This window comes from Phascolarctos cinereus, unplaced genomic scaffold (assembly GCF_003287225.1).
Source record: "Phascolarctos cinereus isolate Bilbo 61053 unplaced genomic scaffold, phaCin_HiC Scaffold_5;HRSCAF=322, whole genome shotgun sequence".
Lineage (NCBI taxonomy): Eukaryota > Metazoa > Chordata > Mammalia > Diprotodontia > Phascolarctidae > Phascolarctos > Phascolarctos cinereus.
Genome location: NW_027555958.1, coordinates 426,601,856 through 426,617,049, shown reverse-complemented (window position 1 = coordinate 426,617,049; position 15,194 = coordinate 426,601,856). Strand labels below are relative to the sequence as shown.

The 15,194-nt window shown below is 42.0% G+C and overlaps 1 protein-coding gene across 2 annotated transcripts in view; it reads left to right on the top strand.

The window, feature by feature from the left end:
- The window catches only part of NOS1AP (nitric oxide synthase 1 adaptor protein), a 364,850-nt gene that overhangs the window by 322,615 nt on the left and 27,041 nt on the right, over positions 1-15,194 (top strand). For both annotated transcript variants that reach the window (XM_020988623.2, XM_020988624.2), the window contains exon 6: positions 7,022-7,163. In XM_020988623.2, coding sequence (XP_020844282.2) covers positions 7,022-7,163 — 142 coding nt within the window. The remainder of the gene's footprint in view (positions 1-7,021; positions 7,164-15,194) is intronic.

Sequence of the window (15,194 nt, the reverse complement as noted above, 5' to 3'; positions counted from 1 at the left end):
TGTGGTGTAGTAGTACTAGTAGTAGTAGTAGTAGCAGTAGTAGCAGCAGCAGCAGCAGCAGTAGCAGCCTAGTAGTAGCAGTAGTAGCAGCCTAGTAGTAGCAGTAGTAGCATGAAATAGATGTGGAAAAGATTGGCTGGAGCCATACTGGGAAGGCATTTAAATGCTAGTTTGATCCTTGACATGATGGTGCAACAATAATAACACTGTAGATTCTTGAATATGGAGAATAGCATGGTGGGACGTGTGCTATGGAAGATTGTTATGGCAACAGTATATAGGCTGAATGGGAGAGGGGGCTGAAGCAGGAGAACTAATGTAATAGCGATCACCATCATCCAAGTGGGAGGTGATGTAGGCTATGTCCGTGTTAAGTAGAGAGAAGGAAGGTACAAAAGGTATTATAGAGGAAGAGTCTCCAAGACTTGGTAAGTGGTTGGATTGGGGAGAAGGAAGAAGGAAAAAGAACCTAATTTCATTTCAAGAAGCATTTATTAAGCACCTGTTCTATAACTGATACTATCCTAAGCACTGGGGACACACCAAAAAAAAGCAAAAAAAAAAAAACCAGTCCCCCCTCCTCCTCTGCAGAAGCATTTTTGTGACTTAGAATAGGCTATATAATTATCCCCACTTTGCATATTTGGAAACTGAAAAGACTAGATCATATGGTATAAAGCTCTGTATGGGTTACAAAATATTTCTCGGGCCCAAGGCAGCCATTTGGAGTAGAACCAAAAAGTTAAAAAAGAAAGGAAGGAAGAAGGAAAAGAAAGAAAGAGTGGAAGAAAGAGAAGATAGTTTAGTGGAGTATAGATATCCACATTCTCATTTCAACAAACATTTATTTCTTTCCTCCTTGAATTCAGCACTCCACACTCCTTTAAGGCAGTGTCCAAGACAGCAAGAGCTCCCAAAGACTGCAATATTAATTTTTATTCTATTTGCAGTTTGCCAAATTTTGATGCTGCCCATAATCTGACTGGAATTCCACGACTACCTCTTTTCTCCCACCAGCAAGTCCCAGGGTCTGACCCATTGATATCTCTGCCTCTCACCCCTATCTTCCTATACTCGCCTGAAACCCTTCCCATGTAGCTTTGTTTATGGCGAGAACAAAGGATAATTCCCTTTCCTCTGACCTTGTTCCCTGAAACCAGCATATTACCTTTCTTTAGGACTTCTAAGGATTTTTTTTTTACTACCAACCCCTAGAGGGGAACATACTTGAGTTTAAAATAATTAAGGGAAGAGTTACAGAAGCCTTAGCAATTCCAGCATTGACCATGACCAGAATATATGTGTGTATACATATACATGTATATATACATATACATGCACTCAGACTCTATCACGTTTCAGTCTGGAGATGGCTAGCTCATTTCATCATGAGTTCTCTGGAATTACGGTTGGTGTTTGAGTTGCTCAGAATTACTAAGTCTTTCAAAGTTGTCTTTACAGTATTGTTACTGTAGAAATTGTTCTCCTGGTTCTGCTCACTTCACATCAGTTCCTATAAGTCTTTCCAGATTTTTCTGAAACCATCCCCTTTATCATTTCTTATAGCACAATATTATTCCATCACATTCACATACCTTACCTTGTTTAGCCATTCTCCAGTTGATGGGAATCTTTTCAGTGTCTAGTTCTTTGCCATTACAAAAAGAAATACTATAAATATTTTTATACCTATGAGTCATTTTCCCCTTTGGGTTGAAGGCTCGTAGTTGTATTGTCTGGTTAAAAGGTATTCATAGTTTAGTAGGTGTGGGGGCCATAGTTCCAAATTGCTTTGCAGAATGACTGGATCAGTTCACAGCTCCACCAACATTGTATTAATGTACGTGTCATCCCACAGTCCCGTTTTGTTGCTGTTCAGTCATTTCAGTTGTGTCTGACTCTTCATGACTCTATTTGGGGTTTTCTTGGCAAAGATGCTGGAGTGGTTTTCCATTTCCCTCTCCAGCTCATTTTACAGATGAGGACACTGAGGCAAACAGGGTTAAGGGACTTACCTTGGGTCACATAGCTAGCACGTGTCTGAGACTGGATTTGAAGTCATGAAGATGAGTCTTCCTGTCTCTAGGCCTGACACTCTATCTACTGTGCCACCAAGCTGCCCAAGCTAGCATTTGGCATTTTCCACTTTTGTCAACTTTGCCCTGTTGGGTGTGAGGCAGTACCTCAGAGTTATTTTAATTTTCTTTTCTCTAGTTATCAGTGATTTGACACACTTTTATATGGCTGTGGATAGCTTGGCTTTTTCCCTCTGAAAACTGACTATTCATATCCCCCTAGACTATTTATCAGTTGAGTTGATGCAGCCTCTCGGGCCTGTTTCATTTTCCTGCAGCAAACTTACTGTCTATAGTGCTAAAAAACTTGAACATTCATCACATGCCCACCATGCGATATGTGGGAGGCACTGTCACATCTCATTCTGTCTTTTGTAATGTCCAGCCTCTATACTAGACTGCCTTTAAACCCACATCTGGGCCCAGTTCTTTCTAAAAACCTCAGATCTGGGGCAGCCAGGTGGCACAGCAGATAGAGCACCGGCCCTTAAGTCAGGAGGACCTGAGTTCAAATCCGGCCTCAGACTAAACACTTGACACTTACTAGCTGTGTGACTCTAGGCAAGTCACTTAACCCCAATAGCCTTAAAAAAAAACCCTCTGATCTGTGGTGCTGAAGCACATTGTATCTTGGTCTTTCAGTCTGGGTTTTCCGTGCCTGCTTTCTGAGTCTGTTTAGATGCTTTGGTAAGCTTCCCTTCAGGTCCCTTAAGCAAAAAAGTTTAGACAAGGATGATGATGATGATGATGATAATTCTAGCATTTATACAATGCTTTAAAGTTCATAAAGCACATTACAAATTGTATCCCATGTTACACAACAACTCTGTGAAGTGCTACTGTTATCCTCATTTTTTCAGATCAGGTAGACAGAAGTTAAGGTACTTGCCCAGGGTCATACTGCTAGGAAGTTTCTGAGGCCAAATTTGAACTCAGACCTCCCTGACTCCAAGTCCAGTGACCTCTGTCCACTGCGGCAGCTGATATTTGTATAGCCCTTCCAGGTTTTCAAAGTACTTTGCGTATGTGTGTGTAGTTATCGATCCAACTATCCATGTACATATATGTCATTCAATCCTAACAACAGCCCAGTGAGATAAATTCCATTTTCCTCATTTTATAGATGAGAAAATTAAGGTCATCAAGACTAAGTGACTTGCCTAGCATCATACAACTAATAAGTGTATGAGGCAGGATTAGAATCCAGACCTAAGACAGGTAGATAGCACAGTGGATAAATGATGCACTTGGAGTCAGAAAAACCTGAGTTCAAATTTGGCCTCAACACTTACTAGCTGTGTGACCTGGGGCAAGTCACTTAACATTTTTCAGTCTCAGTTTCTTTGCCTATAACATGGGGATTATTATAGTACCTACCTCCCTGAGATTGTTCTGAGGATGAGATAGTATGTGTATAGAGTTTGTAAACCTTAAAGTGCTATTATCCAAATGCTATCTTTATTGTTATTGAGTGATAAGCCTTCTTCTCCATGTCCCTTCTACCTTCTATAATGACCCTGGCTCCCAGGTAACTGGTAGAGCTAGACGGACAGGCATTACCTGGAGCCAGTAAACATTCCACCCCTTTTTCTGTGCTCCCTACTCTGCTGTGGTCTCCGATGATTCATTCATTGCTCAAGCTTGAAGGCCAAGGCCTGGAGCTTACTGAAAGAAAAAAAGTAGAGAATCCCAGGGATACAACCCCCATGAGTCACGAAATAGATATGCACAATTTGGCCTCCCATGAAAAATGGCGAATAGCTGCATCTGTGCCTTCAGTGCTACACATGGAAGGCCTAAGGGGTCTGCTTCTATACGAACAGGTAAATAAATGGTTTGATGAAGCAGCTTTGTGTGACATGAGCTGAGTGGCTAAAAATTCTAACCCATCTTCCTTTCTAACACCCCCATTTTCACCAAATTGGTGCTCCCAAGAGCTTCGGATCTTTCCACCCACAACTGAGTGGCACTCAGCACTCAGCTCCTAGCTCTGAAAATATCAAAGTCCCCACTCTCTGCCTGACCCTGATGGCCTCAAGACCACAAATATCTTGCTGTTTCTTGTAGAAAATGGCTTCTAGATGGGGAATTTGATTCAGGTTGCCAAGCCCTGCAAAACAAAATATGAGAGAGAGAGAGAGAGAGAGAGGAGAGAGAGAGAGAGAGAGAGAAGAGAGAGAAGAGAGGAGAGAGAGAGAGAGAGAGAGAGAGAAGAGAGAGAGAGAGAGAGAAGAGAGAGAGAGAGAGAGAGAGAAACTCACACACAAAGGGAGAGACAGAGAGGGATGGACAGAAGGGGGGAGGGAGAGGGAGAGAGACAGAGATATGAGAGAAAGGAAGGGAGAAGGAGAAAGACAGAGGTAGAGACACACAAAGATACAGAAGGAGGGAGAAAAAGAAAAGGTAAGGACCACCTGGGGTGGAGAGGCTGCCTGCCTTCCGGCATCACCTCACTCTCCTCTCTTTGTCACCCCACTTACTCATCCCCATTCGCTCCTGGCTCTTTTCAAAGCTTTCAAGTTTTAGCTTTTAAAGATCTCTGAGGATATGAAAAAATGAGCCCTTGCTCCACTATGACCCAGAGGACTTAAAACAGGTATTAATAGAAACTTTGTAAAGGCAAGTCTTCCTGACGACCTGGCCTGTTAAGTACTAAGCAACAGACCCAAGCTCATGAACTGAATGTTTGTGCTTAAACATTCAAGCCCAAAGGTGAAGCCAGAGCCAGCCACCAGGAGCAAGTCTTCATGCACACATTGGGCAACCCAGGGAGAGAGAGCAACAGACACCTGTGTTCATTTTGGGGGGACCATATTCGTGTTTGGATGAGGAAAGAGATCGCCAAGAACAGTCTGGGGTAGGAGGCAGGCAGCCATCCTGTTATGCAGGAAGCTAAAGACATCCATTCAGCATTCACACGCAGGAAGCCATGTATAAAACATTCTCCTGCATTCCTTTAATGCAGATCAAAATTCAGTTGTGTGTAAGGAATCCATAGTATAAATACCTTTGCATTAAGAAGCCAGAGCATAGGATCAGATGAACCCACTTTGTAGTGAATGTTCGTACTTGGGGAATCTGAACTAATACTGAAAAAAATGATGACACTAATGACAAGCATGTTGCCACTACATAAAAAATGTCATGTACAGTAGCTTAGCATTCTTCTTCTGTCAGCACCAAAGGGCACCATGGGAGCTTCTCTCCATGAGACTGACCTCCAAAAGATTACAGATTTAGAAATTAATCAGGAAGCTTTTTTAAGTGTCTCTGTGTCAAACACAAAGACAAAACAGACAGTCCCTGCCCACAAGAGGCTGACATTTTACTGGGCTAACACAAATGAAGAATGATTTTTGGGTGGGTGAGATTAAAAACTGGGGCAATCAGAAAAGCCCCCTTTTTTTCTTTCAGAAAAGCCCTTTGAAGGAAGAAAAAATATAAATGTTTTGAAAAACATGGTTTTGCCTTGAGAGGGTAGGGAGTTTCAGTGACCTGCTTTTGAATTTGAAATTTATTTAAAAATTAAGTGTGTGGGGTGCAGGGGTGGAGGGAGTGGCGGATGGTAATTAGTGCTAAAAGGAAATGTAAAAAGTCAGGATGGGGTAGTGGAAAGTGGAGGTGCTGGGTCTGAATGTGACCCTGGGTAGGTCATTTGACTTCCCTCAGACTCAGTTCCCCCATCTCTAAAATAGCAGGGTTTGGACTATATGATCTTTAATGTCTCATGTCTTTCTGGTTCTAAGTCCTGTGATCTGATCCTGTGATTCTGAGGAAACAGGATGTTTCCTGGCCTCTTCCACTCCACCTTCATACCATCTGCAAGAAAAGTGAGTACATGGAAGAGCCCTGTGCACCACCTGTTCAGAGGCATCAGGTGGAGGTGAGAGTCAGGTACCAAAACTAATAATTAGGGTGCTAAGTTTCCAACTGAGAAGTGGAGAACATCTGTGGTTATTTAGCATTTAAGGCTGCTAGGTGGCTGGGCCTGGAGTCAGGAAGGTCTGAGTTCAAATGTGGCCTCAGACACTTACTAGCCATGTGACCCTGGATAAGTCTCTCAAATCTGTTTGCCTCAGTTTCCTCATCTGTAAAATGAGCTGGAGAAGGAAATGGCAAACCATTCCAGCATCTTTGCCAAGAAATCCCCAAATGGGGTCACTAAGAGTCAGACACCATAGAAACGACTTAAAAATAACAATATGAAAAGTGTATTTTAAACAGTAGGTAAGCTCTTATCATTCCAGTGCAAAATAGATACCCAGGTGATCAGCAGGTGGATCAGCAGCAATTTGTGTGCAGGGTCTTTCATTTTCATTGGATGGTTGAGCTTCTTGGCTCTGTCATGTTGGCTTTCTGATGTCTGGACCATAGAAGGGTAATTGGAAGCTCTACTATGCTGTGTCATCTTCCTTCCTTCCTTCCTTCCTTCCTTCCTTCCTTCCTTCCTTCCTTCCTTCCTTCCTTCCTTCCTTCCTTCCTTCTCTCCTTCCTTCCTTCCTCTCTCCTTCCTTTCTCCTTCCTTCCTTCCTCCTTTCCTTCCTTCCTTCCTTCCTTTCTCCTTCCTTCCTTCCTTCCTTTCTCCTTCCTTCCTTCCTTCCTTTCTCCTTCCTTCCTTCCTTCCTTCCTTCCTTCCTTCCTTCCTTCCTTCCTTCCTTCCTTCCTTCCTCCTTCCTTCCTTCCTCTTCCTTTTTTCTTGCTTTCTCTCTTTCTTTTTCATTCTCTCTTTTATGAATACATACATGTTTACATATCTTGGGTATTTCCATGATGTGAGACAAGTGGGCCTTTGGACAGTTGGGTCTTTGTTAGTGTGTGTTTTGTTGTTGTTGTTGTTATTGTTAGTTTCTCTCACTTCAGCCCTTTCCCACTCTGCCTTTCCCCGCCATTGTGGCTGAGCTATGGTGTCTCCCCTCCTTCACTTGCTCTTCCCTTCTGTCTGCTAGAGTCAAGCTATGCGGATTGTCCGGACGGTGGGCCAAGCCTTTGAGGTGTGCCACAAACTGAGCCTGCAGCACACACAGCAGAATGCAGACGGACAAGAGGATGGAGAGAGTGAAAAGAACAGTGATAATTCCGGGGACCCAGGTAGGCTCCCCCCTCCACCTCCCCCAGGGAATGCTGGCAGGGCATTCAAGCCTTTAGGAAGCCAGCCTTTGGTCAGGCAGGGAGCGGGCCATGCAGTGATTTAGTAACTCACTTCTTTCACAGCTGAACAACCAGAATCCCTTCCAGGGAGCAATCCTTTGAGAATGTCATTGCAACCCTGGCCCATGGTCTGAACCATCCCATGTGTCCTTGTAGCTATAGAATATGATGCTGGAGGAATCCCTTCATCTGCCTGGGTCTCAATCTACTCCTCTATAAAGAGGAAATGTGAGGTTGGATGAAAGGACCTCCAAGACCACACCTCTTTTTAGTCTTATGATCTAAGATGAGGGGATGCCCGCCTTTCTGAGAGGAAGCACGTCCAGCTTTCATTTGCTCACTGCCTCAGGGCGGAGGGGAGTGAATGACATTCATGACTGCCTGGAGGTCAGGATGCTCCACCTCATACTCACTTGTCTCCTACAAGTTACTATCATGTAAAGTGGTTGGACTGATCCCAACGATTTATTTTCCCAGATTGCAAAAACGTTTTATTTTCATATTCCAAGATAAAACAAAGACACAGTTGAATATGGAAATAAATAACTGGAAAACACTTTAGAATTTACAGTTTTCAAATTCAGGGCATTTCAATCCCTAAGCCTTTTTTTAATTTAATTTTAAGAAATATGGAAATTGTAATTTCTCTGTCGTTTCCAAGTATGACTTCATTGTGCTATGAGGAACAAATACTAGAATTTATTGTTTTAAATTGTTGGTGGATAGAAGTTTAGGCCTGAAGTCTGGAAGACACGAATTCAAATCCACTGTCAGGCACTTACTAGCTGTATGGCCTTAGGCAAGTCACTTAAGTGCTTTCTGCATCAGTTTCCTCAACTCTAAAATGGGGATGATAATAGCATCTACCTCCCAGGGTTATTGTGAGGATCAAGTAAGAAAATATAAAACTCTTAGCATAGTACCTGGCCCATAGTAGGCACTTATTCTTATTCCTTCCTTTATTCTGGTAAATTAAAGGAAATGCTATAGATGTAGTGTATTTAGGAGGAGAGATGGAGCATCCATTTTTAGACTGTGATCTCCTTGAGGATAGGGACAGTGTTTTGGCTTTCCCCAGCATTTAATGCATTATCTGACGCGTGGTAAGTGACTGACTGACTGACTGACTGACTGACTGACTGACTGACTGACTGACTGACTGAATACGCTCAGTGGAAATGGCCCTGGGAATTAAGACCCTGGACCCAGGATTAAATGCAGTGGGTCACTGAGGCGACCACCAGTCAAAGCAGTGGAAGTCCTAGACATGGGTTCTAGGTTCCTGTAATGAAAGAGTTAAATCCTCTGGGCATTGTTTCTAATTAAGGAGACTTGGCTACCTGCAAATCCTCAAAACCAAGTAAAGCAGCTGATGGGAAGTGAGGAGATTCCTCCAATGGGGAAAATGGAATTGCTTATTGGGACTGTATTGTAACTGATTTAGCTCCTGTCGTGCAAGAGTAGAGAATGAGGAAGCAGGTCCATTTGGCCTCTCTCTTATCACCCCTCTTTCCATTTGCTGGAGACAGAGCTTTCCCTCATCCAAGGGTGGGCCAGAAGGTACATAGGGAATGTAATTTGTAATGTGTCTGAGCCTTTATAGTTTGAGAGCATCAAAGAATAAATCATAATGTGAATATAGAGATAACTAAAAATCTTAAGAGTTTAAAGAAAAATCAAGGTAAGGGGCATTTAAGCTGAATATCAGGATATCATTAACTTCCTAAAAGTGAAACCTGTTATACTGCTAAATACTGTGCCCCAGGGAAATGAGTGAATGTGTTCAACAGCAAAAGTTTAGAACTGTTCTGCACAAGGACATGCATTTAAGCAGTCTTTTTTGTTTCTAACTAATGTAGTTCTACACAGCCCATTGTTGTATGGAGCTACCAGGGCCCATCAGGTACCCCAGTGGGAGCACATGATAAGGGTACTGCACTTTGACTCCTGGAAATCCCAGGTTCCCCCAAGAACCAGAATAGACTTCTATCTCCTTCAGGCTGAGCTTTGCCAACATGGTTGGTTTTTTTGTTTGTTTGTTTGTTGGTTTGGTTTTTTGAGGGGGCCAGTGGAAGCCATGAAAAGAATCAGCATTTAGTAAGCACCTTTCATGAACAAAGACAAAAGTGAAAAACAGGCCTGGCCTCCTGGAGCTTACATTCTTATTGGGGAAAAACCCAATTAAGTCATAAACTTCTTTAAAATGAGAGACCTCTTCATAGCCACATCACCCCACAAACTCTAGGCATTCAATAATGTTTGGTGCTGGTAATTATGATGGAGGTGAGGGTGGGGCTGGTGATCGTGTTCAAATGAACTAGATTGGACCCCTGGTGTGTCCAGATCCCACTTGAATCTACTACTCCGAATAGCAGTGGATAGTGTACTGGGCCTGGAGTCAGGAAGACTCAGCTTCTTGAGTTCAAATCTGGCCTCAGACACTTACTAGCTGTGTGACCTTGGGTAAGTCACTTAACCCTGTTTGCCTCAGTTTCCTCATCTGTTAAATGGGAAAAGGAAATGGCAAACCACTCCAGCATCTTGCCATGAAAACCCCAAATGGGGTCGTGAAGAGTCAGACATAACTGAAAAATGATTGAACGACAACTGACTAGATCATAGAGTCACAGAACCCTGAAAGGGCCCTTAGAGACCATCTAGTCCAAGCCCCTTATTTTACAGATGAGGAAATAGAAGCCCAAAGTTAAGTAAACTGCCCAGGGTCACTTAGCTAATTGGCCAGAATCAGACTCTGATTCTCATTTTTGCTTCTCTCTTGTAATGAGGACTTATGAACAATCACTTGCATTATCAGAACCCTTTCATCTCCATTCTTGTAAAATGGGCTATCGACATATACTTCCTGCTCCTTAGAAGTGCTATAAGGATGAATTCAATTGAGCAAATATGTACTAAGGGCCTGCTGAATGCAAGGCACTGTGGTACAAGTGCGAGATAACAAAGCCAGAAAGAAATAGTTCCATCCCTTATGGAGCTTACCTTCTGGGGCATGGGGTGGAGGGATACAAATCCACACAGCTGGGTAAACACCAGATAATTCAAAGAGAGATGGAGTACTAGTCAGTGAGGGCTTCAGAGAGAACATGGTACTGAGGTGAGACTTGGAAGAAATAAAGGTTTAGGGACTGAGATGAGGAAAATCAGTTCATTTCAGTCATGGAAAACAGCTCATATGAAGTGGGAAAAGGAATGTTGAGTTTGGGGTACAGCTAGTAGACAGCTAATCTGGACCAGTAGAGTGTAGGAAAAGAGTAAGATAAGACTGGAGAGATTGGCAGGACCAATGGAGAGCTTAACTATGCCAAGCGGAGGAGCTTATGTTTTATTCTAGAGGCAGCAGGAAACCTCTAAAGGCTTTTAAGGAGGGCATGAAATGATTAAACCAAATGTCTTAAGGTACTTAGCAAATAGAAAGTTTTGCATAAGATAGTCTTGCAAATAGCCTTATACTCTGATCCAGGAATAAGGTGGACTGATTAAAAGAGATATATATATATATATACCATGTATATATACATATATATATATTTCATTTTACAAGTTGTATAATCTTAAGAGCGAAGGGCTATAGGTTAGGGGAAGGGGAATTGTGCAATCCATATTAATTTGGCAAATTGCTTGTTCATGTATCAGACTAACATGAAGACCTCATTGTGATTATTATAATAGTTAGCACTTATGTAGCCCTTTAAGGTTTGCAGAGTACTTTATATACATAATTTCATTTGATCCTCACAAAGACTTTGTGATGATGATGATGATGTGATGATCCCCATTTTACAGATGGGAAAACTAAGGCTAAGAGCATTTCACTCAGGGCCACATTGCTAGTAAATGACTGGCACATTCAGGTCTTTTCAGACTTGCAATACTCTATCTACTATGCTACCTAGTAAGCCTCCTATCAAAGATAAGATTTGGCATTCATATGGGATTTTGTGGTTATAAAATGGTTTGTGCATCATCTTATCTGAGCTTCATAACAACCTTGTGAGAAATAGATATTATAAGTATTTTTACTCCCATTTTGCAGATGAAAAAACTGAAGCTCTGAGAATGTAACAATTTTTTTTGGTTTTGATTTTGTGAGGCGATTTTTTTTTAAACTAGGTATCCATAAGCTTGGTGGCAGTGCCCACTCACAGGCGAGATGCCAAGACTGGTTGGTATGGGAAAATCTGCATAGAGTTTCTGCCTTGGACTTGTTTGCCCCCACTTTGGCAGCCTGTTCTAGGGGGCTCGTAATGTTGACACCAGACTTAGCTTGGATACCCCTACTAAACCTCAGGCCTGAGGGTAAGCAACTTTTCCAAGGTCAAAAGTAATTGGCACAACACTGACTTTCAGTAGTCACATTGCCTCTCAAAAATAATAGATCCACATACAAGAAGCTGCTTTATTCAGTTAAGAATTAAAGCTGATTTGCTCCTTTCTAAAGCATAGGGATTGGGATTCAGAACAGCATGCATGTGGAAAAAGATTGATAGTGACTCATCCTTATCCTGACTGTTCATATATCTTCAAGGGTGACACCTTCTCCCTGTGGTGGCCTTGTTGGTAGAGAGCTGTAGCTTGGCCCTTCTTGGCATTCGATCCTACTCATCACAATTTCCAGCTATGCAGATTTTATTCCCGGTCAAAGAAAAATGCAAACTGGAAAAGAAAAAAAAGCTAGAAAGTTGTCTTCCCAAAAATACCATCTCTCATTTTAAAAGGAATGGACCAAATGCCCAGAGGCTGTGTATTTGATCACCAGACTCCATTAATATTAACACAGAATATCTGAAAAACTTGATTTAGTCTCCAAGGCTTCAAATTGTTCCCAGTAGGTGGGATTGCATGAGTAGAGGGATCCTTTGAAGAGTTGAAATCTCTGGAGAGCAATTAGGAGTGGAGAGGAGCAGACAGGACTGGAGAAAAGGGGGAAAGCTAAAGTATTCTTCTAGTCAAGGGAAAAAGCATTTATTAAGTGCCTTCTATGTGCCAATCATTGTGCTAAGTGCTTGGGATACAAAGAATGGCCAAAAATAGTCCTGGCCCTCAAGGAGCCAGCCAACTATATACAAATAAAATTTCCACAGCATAGGTACCAATGGGAGAGGAGGAGAAAAGAAAGTGTTTTCTGTCAAAACAAATGAATGCCAGTGATAATATTTTCCCCCAATAAGTAATTTTGAAATCATCTCTTCTCACCAAAAAAAACAATAGTGGAAATTAGAATAGAAGTGAATAGAGCCTAGTTGGAAAGGCTGAGAACATTTATGGTGTGATATACTGAAGGCCAGGAAAGATCACAGAATAGTGGAAGAGTTCTGGATTTGGAATTAAAAGGACCCAAAATCAAATCTTGGCTCTTCCACTTATTCTGCCTTGATCCTGGACAAATTAATTAACCTCCAGGAACCCCACTTTCCTCATCTGTAATTAATGAGATGTTTGGACTTGATAACCTCCAAGGTCCCTTTCTCAGATACTATGAGCCCAGAAAGGTTGCAGCCTTATCTGTACAAGAGGCCTCTAGGAGCTGCAGTGGATAAGAGCCCTGGCCTTGGAAGTAGGAAGACCAGAGTTCAAATCCTGCCTCAGGTACTCATCAGATCCTGGGCAAGTCATTTTAAACTCACTCAGCCTCAGTTTCTTCATGGGAATAATAATGGTCCCTATCCTACAGGGTTGTTATATCAAATAAGGTAACATATGTATAACTCTTTGTAAACCTTAAAGTTCTATATAAATGCTAGCTATAATTATGTTGTATTATACAATTATTATTATTATTACAAGATAAGAGTGGGATAGAACAGGGTACAGGTCAGGAGTGAGGAATGCTATTGGTGACACTATGGTCTGGCAGATACAGTTAATAGTCAATAAACATTAAGTACCTACTGTGTGCCAGGCATTGTGCTAAGCATATGTGGGGGCATGATGTTGAAACCAAGTAGAGCAGCTGGTGGAAAATAAAGTTACCTGGAAAGTTCAGATCCTTCTATAAAGGGCTTTGGGAGGAGTTTACTGCTCTGCTCTCCAGCCCTCCAAAGAGGGGAGAGGCCACAAAGGATGCTGAGTACCGAAAGCAGAGTCAAGGGGCAGCTAGGTGACATGGTAGATAAAGCTCCGGCCTTGGAGTCAGGAGGACCTGAGTTCAAATCCAGACTCAGACAGTTGACAACTTACTAGCTGTGTGACCCTGGGGAATTGCCTCAACAACAACAACAACAACAACAACAACAAAAACCAAACCACCCCAGAGCCGTTCTGCATGATCATGAGAATTCAGGTGATGAACTTCTGGGGGAAGCACTGTGTTCTTGTAGTAAAAACCAAGCAGACGCACTGGTGAAAAATGAAGAGATATCAGAGGTTCTTGTGCAGATAAGAAGATGACTGCAGTTCATGTTTGTGGTTATCTCTGAAGTAAGACAGAGAGGGAATTGGGGAGATGAAGAATAATGATGAAGAAAAATGGAATAATATCTGACCAACAAAATAGCGTTGCCTGTATTTTTGTTAACCAATGAAAAAAACTAAGACCTTGGAAATTAATTCATCATGATGGAGAAAGGGACCATTTTCTGTTTAACCTATGTCTTGTAAGTCCTCATGGGCAGGAAAGTTCTAAACCAGGGGTGGGAGCCTGTGGCCTCGAGGCCACATGTGATGCTCAAGGTTCTCAGGTGAGGCCCTTTGACTAAATCCAAACTTCACAGAACAAATCCCCTTAATAAAAGGGTTTGTTCTGTAAAACGTGGACTCAGTCAAAACACAGCACTCAAGGACTTAGAAGGCCACATGTGGCCTTAAGGCCTCAGATTCTACATCCCTGTATAATCTAAACAGTATTTCATGAAGATTGTGATGATGCTAGATTAGAGAGATAGATAATCAGTACCTAACTTCCACATGTGGAAACATCTGCCTAGGCCAGATAGGATTCATTCCTGATTTCATAATACCTAAATAGAAATTGTTGATTTGAGATATAACATCTTTCTACAAGGAAGTCAGAACACTGGCCAAACAATGTTTCAATGGAGGTTAAGACTATTCAACTGAACTACAGAATAAGACAGGGATGAAATAGAGTTCAGGTTAGGGTGGAAGGGCATTGTTGGAGCTGTGGTCTGGAAGGCCACCATCCCTACCACAGTAAAGGAGTTGGGGATCAGTAACTGATCTTCTTCCACTCTGAAATGAGCATTTAGAACATATTCTATTGGGTAATAAAACTAAGAAGTGGGTGGCATGATGGAAAACACATGGAATATGGAGGGAAACAGAAGACCTGAGTTCTAGGCAGGCAAGGCACTGCAGTTTGGTAGAAAGTGTGGTGAATTTTTAAGTCAGGAGACCAGGGTTCGAATTCTTACTCTACCATCTACTACCTTTATATTTTGGGAGGGAGACAATTAACCTCTCTGGGCCTCAATTTCTTCATTTGTACAACAAGAAGTCTGGACCAAATTAACTTTGAGTTGCCTTCTAGCTCTAAATCTGGGGTCCTCCAGACTCCCAAGTCCAAGCATTCTTTCCATAATTCATCAAGCACATGTCTAAGTGCTTGTACTGTGCTAGGTAGACACTGGAGGAATTGCATGGCTCAGGGAAGACATAGTCCCTCCTCTCAAGAAATAGTCTAGTAATAATAATAATTGGAGGAGAAATTCACAAACCACTCCAGTATCTTTGCCAAGAAAACCCCCCAAATGGAATCACAAAGAGTCAGACATACCTATAATGACTGAACAACATCAAAATAATAATTATAGCTAATATTTGTATAGTGTTTTCAAGTTTGCAAATTGCTTTACAAATGTCTCATTTTCTCCTCACTCTACTGGGAGATGGATGCTATTATTATCTTCCTTTTACAGATGAGGAAACTGAGGCAAATGGAAGATACATGACTTGCCCAGGGTCACACAGCTAATGTTTGAGCTAGGATTTGAA